This window comes from Heteronotia binoei, chromosome 21 (genome assembly GCF_032191835.1).
Source record: "Heteronotia binoei isolate CCM8104 ecotype False Entrance Well chromosome 21, APGP_CSIRO_Hbin_v1, whole genome shotgun sequence".
In the NCBI taxonomy this organism is placed as follows: domain Eukaryota; kingdom Metazoa; phylum Chordata; class Lepidosauria; order Squamata; family Gekkonidae; genus Heteronotia; species Heteronotia binoei.
Window position 1 is genome coordinate 121602720 of NC_083243.1, and position 17899 is coordinate 121620618.

The 17899-nt window shown below is 42.8% G+C and overlaps 1 protein-coding gene across 4 annotated transcripts in view; it reads left to right on the top strand.

Annotated features, from left to right (window-relative positions):
* NELL1 (neural EGFL like 1) overlaps positions 1-17899 on the top strand; it is a 994364-nt gene that overhangs the window by 291066 nt on the left and 685399 nt on the right. For all 4 annotated transcript variants that reach the window (XM_060262209.1, XM_060262211.1, XM_060262210.1 and 1 more), the window contains exons 6-7: positions 6526-6598; positions 12515-12597. In XM_060262209.1, the coding sequence (XP_060118192.1) occupies positions 6526-6598; positions 12515-12597 (156 nt within the window). The remainder of the gene's footprint in view (positions 1-6525; positions 6599-12514; positions 12598-17899) is intronic.

Consider the following 17899-nt stretch of genomic DNA (forward strand, 5'->3'; position numbering starts at 1 on the left):
TGGTTGCTCCGGGGCGAGCCTTCCTTTGTAGGCTATGTTATGCTATGGCAGGCCTCCGCTTGCCTCAGCATAGAACGCGGGTTACCAGCAGCATGAGGGATGATCTGCGGGTTTGGTGGGAGTTTTTGGAGTCCTTCAATGGGGTCTCATTTTGGAGAGAGGACATGAGGCTTGAGGCCGAGCTCCAGGTCATGTCTGACGCTGCTGGGTCTTTGGGTTTTGGAGACTACTTCCGCAGACATTGGTGCGTGGATTGTTGGCCGGACTCCTGTATACAGGTAGGTGTGAACCGGGACCTTACGTTTCTCGAGTTCTTTCCTATTTTAGTTGCGGTTTGGCTGTGGGGGAAGGATATGGCCAATTGCACAGTTCATTTTTGGTGTGATAATATGGCTGTAGTCCATGTCATTAATTCCCTCTCATCCAAATCGCAGCGGGTTATGAGGTTGGTGAGGGCCTTCATTCTGCGTTGTCTGCAGCTGAACATATTGTTTTTAGCCAAGCATGTCCCGGGGGTAAATAATGGGGTAGCTGACGCTCTCTCTTGCAAACAGATGGAGAGGTTTCGTCAGTTGGCCCCGGATGCCAATCAAGAACCAGCGCCAATGCCCTAGGAGTTATGGCTGATTGGGGAGCCAAAGCCTGCAGAGCGATAGGTCTAGCCATTGCGCCCAGCACCAGGAAGTCTTATGAACGTGCTGTGCGGCAGTTTGAGGACTTTAGGGCTAAGGTAGGGTATTGCATTGTTTGGCCCCTCCCAGTGGAGCAGCTGCTCCATTACTGTGTTTCCTATGTGGTAAGGGACTAGTCGTGCGATCTATTAGGGGGCGCCTGGCTGGGTTGGCGTTTGCTAGCAAGGCGCTGGGTTATAGGGAAGAAACAGCTGAATTTTGTCTTCAAAAGATTCTGGAAAGGTGGACCAGGGAAGCCGCCCTTAGCCACCTGGTGGGAAGGGCGGGATACAAATTACAAATAAACCAAACTAAAAACTAAAGTTGGTTCTCAGCCTGATACACGGAAGCCTATTTCCCCTTTGATTCTGAGGGGCCTGAAGGGCATTTAGGGCTCAGTGTGTGCTTCAATGTTTGAGGGTGCTTTGTTTCATGCTGCGTCCTTAATTGCCTTTTTGGGGGCTCTTAGAGTCAGTGAGCTTGTGGCAGGGTCCAGAAATGATGTTTCTGGTAAGGCTTTTGTTATTAAGTGACCTGAGATTGGGGGTGGGTAAGGTTATCGTTACCGTCCGTCGGTCTAAGACTGACCAGGGTCAAAAAGGTGCTGGAATTGGTTGCCTGCTCTGAGTTGGAGTTGTGCCCTGTTTCTGCTGTGGCTGCTTATTTGGCAGTTCGGGTGCCTGGGGAGGGATTCTTGTTTTGTCACAGCAATGGTAGTCCGCTTACTAAGCACCAGTTTGGGGCTGTGATGTCTTGGGCTTTTGATAAGCTGGTACCCACTTTTTCAGGATTGGTGTGGCTTATACAGCTGCTGCCCTGGGGTATCCTGCATCCTCCATTCAGCGTTTGGGCCGTTGGCATTCTTCGGCTTACAAATATTATGTTCGACCTTTGCTCAGTCCCTAGGTTGTCTTGTTAGTGGGAATGTTATTGGTCATGTTCATGTTCTTGTTTGACTGTTTTTTCTTTTTAGATATTGTTCCTGGCCAGAGGAGCCGAGTTCTCATCTGTGGCCACAGTCATGTGTTTTGGGTGGCACATCAGGCACGGAGAACCTCGGTTGGCTCTCAGCTGGGGCTCAGCCAACATGTTTGAGGCGCCGGGACCTTCAGTGGCCGGGCCTGCTGCCTTTGTTATTTCAGGGAGGCTTAGGCCTACCTCCTCAGGTTTTAATTATTCACCTGGGAGGGAATGGTCTCGGGCTAATTAAAGGCAAGGCATTAGTCTGGCAGGCCCATGATGATTTTCGGTATATCAAGGAGCGATGGTCGGAGACCACAATAGTGTGGTCTGCCATGATTCCTTGGCTTGTGTGGCGTAATGCTTGGGACCCTGCTGCTATTGAGAGGGCCCGCTACAAAGCCAACAAGGAAATTAGGAAGGCTCTGGAAGGTGGGTTGGGCCACTTTTTGCCCCATCTGGATATCTCTACTGAGTTTCCTGACCTTTATAGAGGGGATGGGGTGCATCTCTCAGAAAAGGGTAATATGCCTTTCTTGAGAGATTTACAGCAAGGGTTGCAGGTGGCTTTGGGCCTTCCGGTGGGTGCTAAGCCCTAAGTAGAGACTTGGCCTGAGTGGTGGCAGGTTTTACTAGGTTTGGGTACTTTGCGGCTAGGGGAGGACCACGAAGCAACCCCCCCCCCCTTTGGGGGAGTTTTTGGGGTCTGGCATAGGCAACCTTGGGGTTTGATGACCCGGGTGGGGAAAATGCAGACCGTTCAGGAGGCTCGACTAAAGGGTACCTTCCTTCGTGACGTGCGTCTGGTGGTTGGGCCCTCTGGGGCGGGCCTCCCTGCTGGGCTGGCCTGGCGGGAGCTGTGTCTCACAGCTCCAGCTGGGGGCTGGGTCTCTAGCCTGTTAATGGCAGGGGAGTGGTCTGCTGAGACCCCTAGCCCTGACCAGGCCGCGCTTTTGGGTGCTCTTGCCGTTGAGATTATTATGATGAATAAAGTGGCCCATAATTATACCAAAAACCTTGTGTACGACTCTTCATTCCGATCTAGGGGGGCAACACCCTTTCCCATAAATATTGAACTTAAGAACATTAACTGGTGCTATCACATTTACATTTCTCACCAATTATTGAGCCAGGTAGGTTAGCCATACTGGTCTGAGGTAATAAAACAAAGTTTGAGTCCAGTGACATCTCTAAGACCCAAAAAGGCTTGGGCAAGTTAGGACCATATCTAGGATTGTCTCTCCGCTGGTAGATTCTGTGACCATCTGCTCCATGGCACAGTCATTGAGTGTATCTAGAAATCCAATCTTTTTCTCCTGACTTGAGCACATATTGACCCAATCATTGTGTGGATAGTAAACATCACCTGTTATAACACAGTTATTTCATCTGGCTGCTTTCCTTAATTTTTTTTTGCTATTTTAAAATAATCCTCTAGCATTTGATCTGTTGAGTGATAGCAGACTCCCAGAGTTAAAAACTTCCTTTTGGGTCCACTATTTCCATCTGTATTTTTGTTAAGTTAAGCTATTTCACTTACAGTCTCAATCTTACTGGACCATATACTGTCTTTGACATACAGAGCCACTCCATGCAGTATTTAGTGTAGTGTGAGTTCACCCACTGTCTATATGCTTGCTTACTTTCTCAGAGAACTGCAAAAGGTTAGAAAGGCAGGACTTCCCTTTGCAGAAGCCATGCTGATTTTCCCTTAGCAGTCTTTGTCCCTTTATGTGCCTAACAATTCTATCTTTGATTACAGTTTCTACTAATTTGCCTGGGATATTGTTAGGTTGACTGGCCTGTAATTTCCTGGTTCCCCTCTAGATCTTTTTTTTTTTTTAAATGGTGTCACATTTGCTACTCTCCAGTCTTCTAGTACAGTGGCTGAATTTAGTGATAGGCTATATATATATGTGTTTGTAGATAGTTAGTGATAGGTTATATGTATGAGTTAACAGATCAACAATCTCACATTTGAGTTCTTTAAGAAATCTCAGACATATACCCATCAGGACCTGCAGACTTATTGGTTTTTAATTTCCTCAGTAGGTCTAGAGTTTCATCTCTGGTCACCTCACTTTGGCTCAGTTCTTCCGATTCTCTTTTCTGAAAATAGGGGCTGTAGAATGGGTACATGCCCCACACTTTCCACAGTGAACATAGAAACAAATAAGCCATCTTCTTTTAGCCGTCCTTTTATTCCTTTGTCATCCAAGGGTCCCACTGCTTCTGCTATGGTTTGACATTAGGTCTGTTGAGCTTGCACTGCCGCAGTGGCATTCAATTCTACTGGGCATTCTGTACACTGCTGGACATTCTGTAGATTGCTATTCGTTCTGTGGGGCTTGCCAAAGTACCTATCCTTTCAGTTTCTTCTATAGAGATACTCTGGTATGACTTTGGTTCTGTTGGGCTTGCAGTGCCACAGTGGCAGTGGGTTCTGTTAGGCTTCTGCACATTGCAGTTTATTCTGATGGACTTGCAAAAGTGCCCCCATCTTCAGTTTTTTTACTGTAGAAATTCTTTGGTTTGATTTTAGTTCTGTTGGGCTTGGCACATTGGCTTGTTATTCTACTGGAATTACTGAGTTCTGCAGTGGTTCTGTTGATCTTGTTGTTGGGAGACATTTTACAGTGGTTGATGTTTGCAGGCATGGCTTTTGCCCTGGAAGGAGCTTGGAGGTTCCCTCCTCCATAGGAATCAATGGATGATATCCAGGGGGTGCTCTGTTCAGGGGCCTTTAAATTGGTTCTCTTCATCCAGTCCACTTGAAACTGTGTGTGTGTGTGCATACCCCTAGTTAGAAGAACCAGTGTCAAATTTCACCTAATGTTCAGTTGTGTAAATATTTTTTTTTCCTCAGTGGAAAGCTGCAATCTATACAAGATTAGAGGGAAGGACACTTCTTTTGCAGGCCATTTTCCCAGTAAATTATTCCACAAAATACACACACACACACATATATACATACATACATATATATGCTTTATATTTATTTATTTATTTATTTACCTGGATATTTATAAGCTTTTCTCCCCAGTGAACAAAAAATGGCTAATCACATTGATCTCTTGTGTTCCGTTTTATCCTCACAACAACAGCCCTGTGAGACAGTTAGGCAGAGAGGACTGGCCCAAGTCTCCCTGAAAAGTTCCATGGCATAGTAGGAATTTGAAACTGGGTCTCTAGTATAAACTGATAATCTAACTACCCTTTTGCTCTAATTTACAGTGTGTTTACCTTCCAGCCAGGTTTAAAAGTCCTGACCTGTGTGGTCCCAGGCACAAACACTCACCAGCACACAGGTTTAACAAAACTATTGGGGGGATTTGGAGGTCATGACTCATAATTAAATAGCCTGTAGAGATTAATTTCAGCATTCATGGTTGTCTGCTTCAGATTGCAGCTGTGCCCACGGCTGCTTGGGGTGTGTAGTTAAGCCTTATCTATCAGAGGAACAGTGTGGGAGGCAGCAGATGGAAAAGGAAAGGTAGATGCAATTTTACTCTAGGTAAACTGTATATAATAGGGCAAACTATACCCTACCATTATACATCTTACTGAACTCTGTTGCTTGAAGCCCTGGTACTCAGGTAGATAAGAAAGAAAAGTGCTTAATACAGAAGAGCACATTAAGATGAAGACTGGGTGAATATGGTTTAATAATTACATTCTGTTTGCCTACAGTGAAACTATGTCTGTCCAATAAAATATTGTGATAAATAGGGAGTAGTTGTTGCCAACACCTATATCGCTATCTATTGTTATAATAATAAATTATAGGTTTAAAGTTATAAACTATCTTGTTATTTCTATAGTTTAACTCAACCTGCTGCACAAACCTCTCGTTGGTACTTAGACCATTCCTTTCTGAAAGCTGTTTCTTATACACTGAATCAGAAATCTGCCAATGATCTGTGTTAATGAACTAATTAACCTACATATTGAGAAAGGCACACAGTTTAAAGTGTATATTTCTGTGCTTGAAAGCATTAACTGACTTGTGGATAGTAAACAAGCTGGCAAAGTGTTACTTGTGCCCTTTTCTAAACTGGCATACTAAACAAATTCAGACTTTAGACAAGTGGACAGATTAGGGAACATTTGTTTGGAAATAATCAAGTGCTCCATAGATGTGTAATAGCCCCACATGTAAAGAAATACTAAAGTACACTAAAGTTTTGAGCCAAGTAGAGGAAATTGGCATATATTTCTTCTTTAACAGAGATAGACAAAATCTTATTAGTGAACCAGGACAGAGTAATGGTTAGAATGTCAGGCTAGGATCTAGGAGTCCCAGGATTGAATCTCTGCTGTGTCAAAGCAGCTTGCAGGGTAACCTTTGGCTAATCATGCACACTCAGCCTAACATACCTCATGGGGTGGGGGTTGTTGTGAGGATAAAACTGTGATGTACGGGGTCCCCACTGGGGAGATAGGTGGGTTATAAGCAAAGTGAATAAATAGTTAAAGTGAAATAGTAGATCACCTCAGATGTAACATGTAGGACAATTTTTACTCAAGCTCTTAATTAGGAGGTTTATTTTACAAGTTTGTAACAGCCTGTTTCTGTTTTATGGATAGTTTTAATACTGTTTTAAGTACAATGACTTGTTTTTATATTGTTACATTTTTTTAAATGTGTGAGCTGCCTTGAGGAAGACTCTATCAAAGTGGCATAGAGATATCCTATATTAAATAAATAAATAATTGCTATTGTACTCAGATGTACCTTTTAAAAACATTCTAGTTTCCTAAATTAATATATGATTGTATTATAAACTAATATATGATTGTATCATGCCTATCAACAATTATTTGTGACTTATTTTGTACTATTTTAATTGTATGACTATAATCTATATTACCAGCTATCTCTTCTGTTACAAAGGGTATCATTCAAGATGCGAATGTTGTCTTTATGCCTAATGGATATATAACACAATGTCCCAATCTAAATCGCAGTAAGTAGCAATTTTGTTTACTTTAGTAAGTTATTATGTTAAAGTATGGTTGTAGCTCTCCTAATGTAGAGTATGTATTACAATTCTTATTGGCTGTTGTATAAGCCTGTGAGGTTAATCTTTTAATAATCTAATTTTTACATATGATGAACTAAGACTTATTTGACAACTGCCTCTAGTAAATACAGGTTTGGAAACTGTGGAGAGACCTTCAGATTCTAAGTGATATTTCAGTTCTGTTCTATTGCATTACAGTCAAATGTGCATATTCATTTAAACAGATAATTGTCTGAATTAGGGGTACTAAAATTATATTACCCTCATTCCCTGACCTTGAGGGACTTAGCTGGGATACCTATTGGTGTTATCATGTGAGAACAGTCTGAATTTGCCTTCTAAAAATTCTGATCACTCCTTTGCTTATACTCAGAAGCAGTTTTGTTATTTATTTATTAAAATTTATATCCTGCCTTTCTACCCTTATCAGGTGGCTAACAGATTAAAAACATACATGATAAAAGTATGTTCTTTAAAACCAAACAATAACACATCATTAAAAGCAAGGCTTAAATAAAAAAATCAAAAGAAAGAATAAAATGTAGGACAGGAAGGAGGAATCACTAGTGGAACACATTAGGAACAAAACAAAAGACATTTTCATCTGCTAATGAAAGATGGCAACAGAAGGGGACAAATAAGCCTTTGTGGAGAGAGTTTTGATGCCATGACTGAAAAGACTGACTCCTAGGTTGCTACCCATCTAATCTTGGAAGGTGGGGACATCCAAAGCAGACCTCTGATGATTCCCATATTTAGGGTTGCCAGTTCCTAGTTGGGGGTGGGAAATCCCCAGATTTGGAGCCCCCCCCGCTTCAGAACCATTAGAAAGCAGAGGGAAATTGCTGCAGGGTGCTCTCCTCTGTGGCAGGAATTACGCCAACAGGCAAGAAGCAGGAAATAAACACGATATACGTACATAACCAGGAAGTGATGTAGGCACATGGATAATGCCAGGGGTGACACTCTGGTTTTTGGGCATACCATACCATTCTACCATAGAGTTTTGTCCAAAACCAGAGTTACATCTCCCCTACATCACCAACATGCCTACACTACTTCCTGGTGATGTAAGCAAGTTGCATTTATTTTCTGCTTCTCCCTCCTTGCTCCTGGAAAGGTAAGCTCCATCCCCTGTCTGCTGGTCCGACTGATCTGGTAACCTTAACAATAGTGATCATGTAGATTTATATGGAAGTAAGCAATATGCTGGTCCCAAGCCATATAGACTTTTCAAGGTCAAGGCTTTGAATTGTTCCCAGAAACTGATTGGGAGCCAGTGCAGGTGGGCTAAGACTGGAGTTATATGGTCACTACACCCACTCTAGTAAGAAACCTGACTGCTGCATTCTGCACCAATTGAATTTTCTGAAGACTTTTTAAGCACAGCTCCATGTAGAGTACATTGCACAAAAGGTCACAGCTGAGTACCAGTCAAAGCTGATAGCAGGCATTCATGGTCACAGCTGCCACTTGCTTATCAGACCTGGCATTAGGGGTTCCTGTGCTCCAGGCCGAACGCCACTCCTCCACCCCTCAGTTTTTATCATTGTCCCCCCACCACAACTTCACCAAGGCTTCCCGAGCCTCAGGAGGCCTCGCTGAAGTCCAGAAGGCAGCGGGCGCACTCAGAGCCGGACCCTGAGAGTGCTCGCTGCCATGCCCTCCAACTTTGGCGAGGCCTCCTGAGCCTCGGAAAGCCTTGGCAAAGTGAGGGCAGCAACTTGTGCAGGGCATGCAGAGAGGGGGTGCATCGTGTCATCTCTAGGCCAGGTGGCACCCTAGGCGGCCACCTACTTGGCCTACTCCCACACACCGGCCCGGCTGCTTATCCAGCAGTAAGCCTGAGCCCAAGAACAAGGGGAGTGTAAACCCATCCAGAACAGGTGACTCCAAGTCCCTGGTCAGACCTTCTGCTCACCAGTATCTCTTCAGTTTTTTTCTGAATTAAACTGCAATTTATTAGCTTGCAGCCACTTCAGAACTGCTTCCTGCACTGGTTCAGTGTTCAGGAGAATGCAGTCTTTCTCATGCACACAAGGAATTGTCACTGTCTGCCTTCCTCCAGCTTTTGCTTTTGGCCATCTTTTTATCCTTACTGGTAATTTCTGTTCCTACACTTCCCAGTTTTAAGGGAATATCAGTTGCTGAGAGAAATGTGGACACTGTCAACAGCTACAGCAGGGAAGCCAGAGGTGGTTCTGTCCGTGCGCATGTGTGTGTGTGTGTGTGTTGTAATCTCTTCCAGTTTTCTCTGCCTGTACATGAAAGAGCTGTCTGATGTGGTAACCATCAGAGCAGAGATGCTGTCATGGAGTGAGCATATGTAGCTTGGTTCTTACTTTGCAAATATATAATTGAAGAGCCATGAAATCTTGGAAGGGATTTTATGCCCCAGAGTAAAATGGACTTTCTAAGGTTTCACTGAATGTCAGTCACAGGCAGTAGAGCTGCTGAATCCGAGTGTACAAATATGCTTCATGCCAGCAGTGGAAAAAAAATGGAAAAATGAATGGACAGTGCTTGCAGTTATTTGGAGATAATCTCAACCAGTTTAAGGAAATTTAATAGCATTTCTGGAAAATGAAAGGTTACAGTCCCAAAAGCACTATTTGTAAAAGTTTTTTTTAAAATGTATAGCAGTGGATTCGGTCCCATGGAAGAATTTCATCCAAAAAATATAACTTCCTTCCCGTTCCAATGCAATTCAAAGTAGCTCTGCAAAATGTTGCTTCGGGACCCAAGCACTCCCAGGGATATCATGGGTTGCCAACCTCTAACAACAAAAAGTTCAGGAAATGTGGTGTTAGAATTACAAGACAAAATGAACCACATGAAAAGACCAACAAGTAATATTAATTATATGTAATAAATCTCATATCTCATATTATGATGTATCTAAATCTTTACAGTTTATTTCTAACATTCATGGTCCAAGACATAGCATCTGTGGTCCAAGACATAGCATCTAAATGGAAACCCTTTACAGAATGAAACAAGACATAATATGACTACTCTCAATATTAAAGGGATATACCATAAGGAAAATATGGCAGCACTAAAGAATCACATGTTGCAATCACGCAATCTCAATTAAGCTTTATGAGGACTAAGCATCGGTATTTATACCAAGGATTAATATGTCCCTGTTAAGGCATGTAGAATAACTCAGTGATGTTTCCAAATTCCAATGGTTCCAAAACAGAGCAGAGCCCAATAAAGTGGATGCTTCCAGCAAATGCAGCAAGGAGCAGCAAGCTTCCAAATTACCTATGCTTTCAAAAACGGAGCACAAATTATTTAGAAATAAATTGTAAGGATTTATATGTATCAGAGTATGAGATTTATTACATATAATTAATATTATATGTTGGTCTTTTCATTCAGTGTTGTTTTGTCTTGTTGTAACCTCCAGGTGGTAGCTGGAGATCTCCCATGATTACAACTGATCTCCAGGCAACAGAAATCTGTTTACCTGGAGAAAATGGCTGCTTTGGAAAGTGGAATCTATGATGTTATACCCCATTGAAGTCCATCCCCAGACCCCACCTTCCTCAGGCTGCACCCTCAAAATCTCCAAGTATTTTCCAACTCAGAATTGGCAACCCTAAGAGGGAGCTGTCAAAAGCCTGTTACAGGAGGGAGGAATTGGCAAAAATCATTGCTTTCATCAGCAGAAAGCCTCTGTGGGATGAAATCCACTGATCTCTTTCTAATGTTGCCTTAGTCCCTCCTTCAGTTCAGTTCAATTTCTACACTTTTTGTATTTAGGAATAAAAATTAAAAGATGTACTTTAATACATTAGAGGACAAAAACAGAAACTTAGAAAACTAAATCAATCAAGGACCATATCTCAACATTAACAGTATGTAAATACAATGACTAAATAAAACATAAATGAATTTTAAAAATGGAAATCAAATAGAATTACTCAGAGAAACTTTAAATAATTTACAAATAACAAACATTTATGTGGTGCTTGCCAAATCCCAGCACTCCGTTTGTTTTTCTGTAAAAGCAAATACTTAGAGTCAAGTTCTTTGAATTGCTTTGACTTTTTAAAAGTCTCAGTTAGTAGGTTAATTTTTCCATTACCATAATAACTATTTTTAATAGTAAAGAATGGCTTTTCTAGTGTTTAGCAACTTGTATTTGTCATATATGATGGAATTAAATTTTGTGAAAGCAGAGCTTGAATGTTATCAAGTTAGATAGTAAATAAAAATAATTCTGTGATCACAAACTATGAGTTTTTCCATGATAGGTTTTGTTTCACTTAGAATTGTATTTCAAAATGTGTTAGGGAGCCAGGTCTCCTGCTATTGTGAGAACCTCCCAGCTTAGGCCTCCTGTTACCCACTGCCATTCAAGAGGAGGGGGATGGTGGGGTGATTTGGCATTGCGACAATATAAGACATGACTTCTGGCATGAACTAGAAATGACATTATTGTGCCAGTTATTAGGGTTAACCATGGAGTTTTGGTGACTCCTACAGCATCCTCTGGACACAATCTAGTTCCATGCCAGGAGTTATGCTATAAGTTAATACAACATCAAGCAGTTTGTTCCCCCACCCCCACATTGTCCTGCTGGGCTGCCAGCTAAGGCTGGCTGTGCTCAAATATATGCACTTTTTTGCACAAGTACATGTTTATTTAATATAAATAAACATGTACTTGTACATCCTCCTCCTTGGAGCTCAGGGTTGTCTATGTAGCATTGCCAAGGTCTCCTCTTTAGTGAGTCAGAGATGAAATCAAATGATTAAATCAAGGCTGCAACAGCAGATGCCTTCAGTCCACACTTGGCCCTGCTTGTAACATATGATAAAAAGTACCATGTTCATTAGAAGGAGCCCTGTGGCACAGAGTGGTAAACTGCAGCACTGCAGTCCTAAATTCTGCTCATGACCTCAGTTCGATCCTGGCGAATGCTGGGTTCAGGTAGCTGGCTCAAAGTTGACTCAGCCTTCCATCCTTCCGAGGTCAGTAAAATGAGTACCCAGCTTGTTGGGGGTATTGCATAGATGACTGGGGAAGGCAATGGCAAACTGCCCTGTTAAAAAGTCTGCCAAGAAAATGTCATGATGTGATGTCACCCCATGGGTCGGTAATGACTGGGTGCTTGCACAGAGGACTACTTTTACCTTTACCATGTTCATTACAACCTCTGTTCCATTAGATGGCTCAAATAACATACCAATCTTATATTAAGTGATCAAATGTGTATAACAAAAAAAAAAAGACTCCTGTGTGCACATATAAGGATCCTATCTCATATTTTATCCAAAACTTTCCCATTTGAAAGAGTTTAACCAACCAATGTCTTCCTGCTATTTCCTATAGCTATTTGATCCCAGTTTGTATCCTTTAATAATGTATGTATGATATTATATTAGGATGACAGCCTCCAGGTAGGACCTGGGGATTCCCAAGAATTACAGGTTGTCTCTGAACTACAGAGATAAGTTCCTTTGGGGGAAAAAAGATGCTTTGGAGAGTGGACTTTATGGTATTATACTCCACTGAGACCCCTGTCTTCCCCAGGCTCCATCCCCAAATCTCTAGAGGTTTCCCAACCTGGATCTGGCAACCCTTGCCCCCCGTTCCCAACTGGTGACTAGGGGGACCTGGCAACCCTACATATAATATAGCATCCTCTTTTCAATTTCTTATTCTATTTTAATAACACCTCTTAGGTTTTTTTAATTCTACTTTAATAATCTGTTGGAATATCATTGGATTTATTGCATGATACCAACAAATTGCTTCCTGGATTTTTTATGTTGTAAAGAATATAGTATTTCTTCCCTATAATATTGTATTTATCTATTGTTTCCCTTTCTTCCTTTATTGAGCCTGTCCAACATGTAGCGATTTCTTAAGCCTGGTACAAGGAATTATGGATTTGCAAGAGCTTCTTGCTAAAATGACAGCAAAAGTAGGTACCTGACCATTGTTTTTAATTTTTCATACAGGCTGATGTTTGATTCATATATGGACCACCATATACATATTCTTCTGTTTGTCGGTTGATTTATTTCATTGTGTTGAAGAAATAACTCATGCTTCAGAGGATTAAATGAATGTCATATCAATTTCACCAAGATTATACCTTGCTGGTTTATGTAGTTCAGTTTGGTGTAGTGGTTAAGTGTGCGGACTCTTATCTGGGAGAACCGGGTTTGATTCCCCACTCCTCCACTTGCACCTGCTGGAATGGCCTTGGGTTAGCCATAGCTCTGGCAGAGGTTGTCCTTGAAAGGGCAGCTGCTGTGAGCCCTCTCAACCCCACCCACATCACAGGGTGTCTGTTGTGGAGGGAGAAGATATAGGAGATTGTAAGCCGCTCTGAGTCTCTGATTCAGAGAGAAGGGCAGGGTATAAATATGCAATTCTTCTTCTTCATGATATTAAATACTAACATGCATTAATAGAAGGAGAAGAAAGGGAAAGAAAACCACTTGGGAATGAATCACAGTCTGTTTTAAAGAAGAAGAAGAAGAAGAAGAAGAAGAAGAAGAAGAAGAAGAAGAAGAAGAAGAAGAAGAAGAAGAAGAAGAAGAAGAAGAAGAAGTAGAAGAAGAAGAAGAAGAAGAAGAAGAAGAAGAAGAAGAAGATATTGGATTTATATCCCGCCCTCCACTCTGAAGAGTCTCAGAGCGGCTCACAATCTCCTTTACCTTCCTCCCCCACAACAAACACCCTGTGAGGTGGGTGGGGCTGGAGAGGGCTCTCACAGGAGCTGCCCTTTCAAGGACAACTTCTGCCAGAGCTATGGCTGACCCAAGGCCATTCCAGCAGGTGCAAGTGGAGGAGTGGGGAATCAAACCCGGTTCTCCCAGATAAGAGTCTACACACTTAACCACTACACCAAACTGGCTCTCTTAATGGATGAAGGCTATTGTAAGAGTTGCTTCATATTGTTACTTTGTGTGTGTGTGTGTGTATAATATAATACATATATTCTTGCCTCTCATAAGTGAATAGGTTGTAAAACCAATAGCATGCATTGCTTTCAAATCTGGATTCCTGTTGCATGCAGAAATATTAATGCTGCTCTAAAAATGGCATGAAATACATTTTCTAACATAGCATTTCCTTAACTATCTAAAATAGTAACACTGAAATTGTTCTCAGAAGTTGGTATAACTGGTTGTTTTGGCTGATGAGTTACATTGAGGCTTGGTTTATAGTCTGCAGGCATGGTGAGGAAGCATGATTGCACATAAAGTGTGATGTGGAAAAAATTAGATAATACTTCCACATCAGTTTCTCTATAATATTAACTGGGGAACTGTGTATGAACCTGGTGTATGAACATGAGCATCATGTTGATTGTTCAACATGTGGTTTAATATTATGACAGAACTAATTGGAAGACATTTTAAAGATAAACTCACGATTCTTTTTGTTCCAGAGAAATTGCTCAGCATGTCCTTCCCTTGTAGGCTCTCAGATGGTCCTAGGGTTGCCAAATCCAACCCCAGAAATATCTGGGGGCTTTGGGGGTGGAGCCAGGAGACTTTGGGGGTGGAGCCAGGAGACACTAGGGTGGAGCTGGGGGGGGGGGAAACGGCACCGGGGAGCGTGGCGAGCCGCCCCATCTCGGAGCAGGTGACGCCACTGCGCCGCCGCCGCCTCTTCTCCGCTTGCCGTGGCTGCTCGTCCAAGATGGGCTCAGCCTGAGCCCATCTCGGAGGAGCAGCCACGGCGAGCGGAGAAGAGGCGGCAGTGGCGTGGCGGCCTCGCCCGCTCCGCCATGGAATTGGAGGGGGGTGGTGGAGACGGGCTGGGGGTGTGGCGAGCCACGAGTCCGGGTCCTAGAAGGACCCAGATTCGTGGCTCGCCATGCTCCTGGCCTGCCTCGCCCTCCCCTGCGCTGCTGCCGCCTCTTGGCTGCTCCTCCAAGATGGGCTCAGCCTGGGCCCATCTCAGAGGAGCAGCTGCGGTGGGTGGGGAGGGGGCGGCAGCAGCGCGGCGGCCTCGCCCGCTCTGGGATGGGGCGGCTCGCCATGCTCCCCGGTGCCATTTCCACCCCTCCCCCCGCTTCCGTTTTTTGGGGGGAGCAGGGGAAGAGGGTGGAAATCCTGGGGTCCCCCGCCAGGGCGGGACGGTTGGGAAGCCTAGATGGTTCCATGTATGCAAAGAATATATTTTTCCATCTAGTCAGGAATATTTTTTCAGTGCCTGGTGACTGAATTGATAAAACCAGTATTAGTCCACCAAAGGATTTGCAACTGCTGTTAAATGATAGAATTAGAGATGCCTCTTATAGTTCAGGCAGACCCATAGCTATGGTAGGGCATCTGGGGACTGGGCCCTGACAGATTTCAAGGACCCCATCCATCCCTGATCCCCTGATCCAGCAAGACATGGCGCCCAATGCAAACTCCTCCTGCACGGTGGCCACTAGCTCTTTGCCTTCCCCCATGGCGGAAGAGTGGGAACAGGAAGACCCAGATCCTTCCCAACTCTTGCCCCTCATCAGTAGCTGACACTTCAAATTCTGTTGAGGCCACTAATGAGGGGTGGGCCAAGGTGGTGATCACCAGCCAGATCTGAGGAGCCACTTGCATGTGGAGGTGTTTGCTGTGCTCCAGGAATAGGGAAGGCTGGGGCCTGGTGGTGAGTGATGGGAGCTGGCACGTGCCCATCATCACTTGCAACATGCTGGCACAAGGCGCTGGTGATGCCACTGCTCTTCAGCAGGTTGATGCTCAGTATGCATGTCCGGCAGGCCTGTAGCTTTGTCCTGGCTGAGGGGGTGGGCAAAGTTTATAGTAAATAAACACAGAGAATAACAGAGAGTGGGTTTATCAAGACACTTAACCATGATTTTAAAAAGGTAAGGGTAGTTCCCTATGCAAGCACCAGTCGTTTCCGACTCTGTGGTGACATTGCATCATGACGTTTTCATGGCAGACTTTTTACAGGATGGTTTGCTATTGCCTTCCCCAGTCGTTCCCCACTACACCCCCCCCCCAGCAAGCTGGGTACTAATTTTACTGACCTTGGAAGGATGGAAGATTGAGTCAACCTTGTGCCGGCTACCTGAACCCAGCTTCCACTGGGATCAAACTCAGTTCATGAGCAGAACTTGGACTGCAGTACTGCAGCTTACCACTCTGCACCAAGGGGCTCTTTAACCATGATAACCTGCGTGTTTAGAGAGCTAGTGTGGTGTAATGGTTAAGAGTGTTGAACTAGCATCTGGAAGACCTGGGTTTGAATCCCCATTCTGTTAAGAAAGCTTACTGGACCTTGGGTCAGTCACACTCACTCAGCCTAATCTACCTCACAGGGTTGCTGTGAGGATAAAATGGAGAATGATGTACGTCACTTGGAATCCTGATTGGGGAGAAAGGCAGAATGCAAATGAATTAAGTAAATACAGAATAAATAAAATGTTCCATATAAATATTGTGAGATAGTAGGGACAAACAACAGTAGGAGAAAGTCATAATGTATAAAGTCTTCTACAAATATCTGACCCTCTGCTCTTGGACCCTGGCCAGAAACAGCAACTCCATTCTTCTATCATTAGTATTTCATGTCTTTGTAATTTCTAGGCATGAATTGTGTGGAGGGCTGTCCTAGATTTCTACTTAAAATGCAAAATGCATTATCCTGCTTCCTGATAGGGATGAGCCTGTGGCAACAGATTATGCTTGTTTCCCATTGTTCAGGCTGGCTTTCTAAATTGTAGGCAATTATACATTCTTTACAAAGATTTTCAGCTTCTTCTATTAGAATAAATAATATATATTAAGTATATTTGTACCCTTTTATTTATACCTTTTTACTTGTGATAGTTCATTATGTGTTTAAGTTTTCAACTTTCCAATAAGCTTGTTTTCATGTCATGCGGTAGTGTGATGATGACGATGAATGCAATGCATGGAGACTGAGGTTATAACACCAGTAAAGTTGCATATGCGGGGAGTATAACTCTGGCTCTGATGTACTCCTAGTGGACTTTGCTGAACCAGCAAAGAACATATAGCTATGGAAAAAAGGGGGTTGCAGAGAAGATATCATAGACTTCTTTTTCCGCCAAGCCTGTCTAAGCCACATTCTGGTTTCTGAACTGCTTTTGCTTATTTTATTTAAAACTCATCTTACTTCTTCCATGTCTTGAGCAACTTGTAATGAAAGTGCAGCCTAAAATAACCTGTAAACAACAAAATTTTGTAGATGAGTAATTAAACAAATAGCACATATACAACATCTAAAGCCTCTCTTTAAAATAATAACTAGATACAGCTCTGATTTTTATTGTCCAAAAGCCTTATTGAAAAAGGTCTTTCTGCTCACACATCACATGTTTAAAATGTTACCACATTCATGATTAGAATCTTGGGGTATCATCCAGCTAAAGGTAAACACTTTTAAGTCCCATTGATTTCAGTGGGAGAATAAAGCCTGTAATTAAATCTCTCTTGTTGAATTCAATAGGTCTTAAATTTTCCTGGTGTTTGGCTGAATCATGTCATTGCCTATTGGGAGTGGGGGGGCTTTTTTAATGAAAGGTGCAAGGGAACCTTTTTAAACAGAATATGCTCTGGTTTTGATATTCTCATTATCCTACTTTTACTGATGTTCGATGTTAATTTTACTACCTGCTAGTCTCTGAGGCAGCATGCTTTGGCCAGGAGCTATTTGAGAAAGAGAAATGTTAAGTTTCAGTTCATTTTACTGCAGTAAAGTGAGCTAATGATTCTGAGGCATGCTGGTGGTCTTAGTAGGTGCCAATTAAAAAGTATATCGAGCGACTGACTTGTTCTTGATGCTGTTAATTATATAGTATTCTTGCTGGTACATATATACAGACAGATAGACGAGGTGATTAACAGTCTGAAGGTTACATGAATGCTCTCAAGAGGAACACTCTTGTACTGCATTTCCATATTCCCAACAATATCTTGTTGCCATTTGCCATGCATAAAGAGAGTATTTTGTTGTATTGATGTGAGAACATGTCCTATGGGATTATTTAATTGTTAGAGAAAAGCAGACTGAATGTAAAATGTAAAATAAATTATATTTCTTGCTAAATGCATGTAAGCCTACCTCTTGAGAGTTGCCAGATCCCTTTAGATGGTTGGGGGTGTTATTAATGGTGTTGGAACTAGGGATGGGCACAAACAGAACCCCAAATCATGATTTGTGCTAAAAATGGCCTGATTTGTAGTTCATTCCAAACTGGCTCATCTGATCCTGCCGCACCTGAACATGAACTG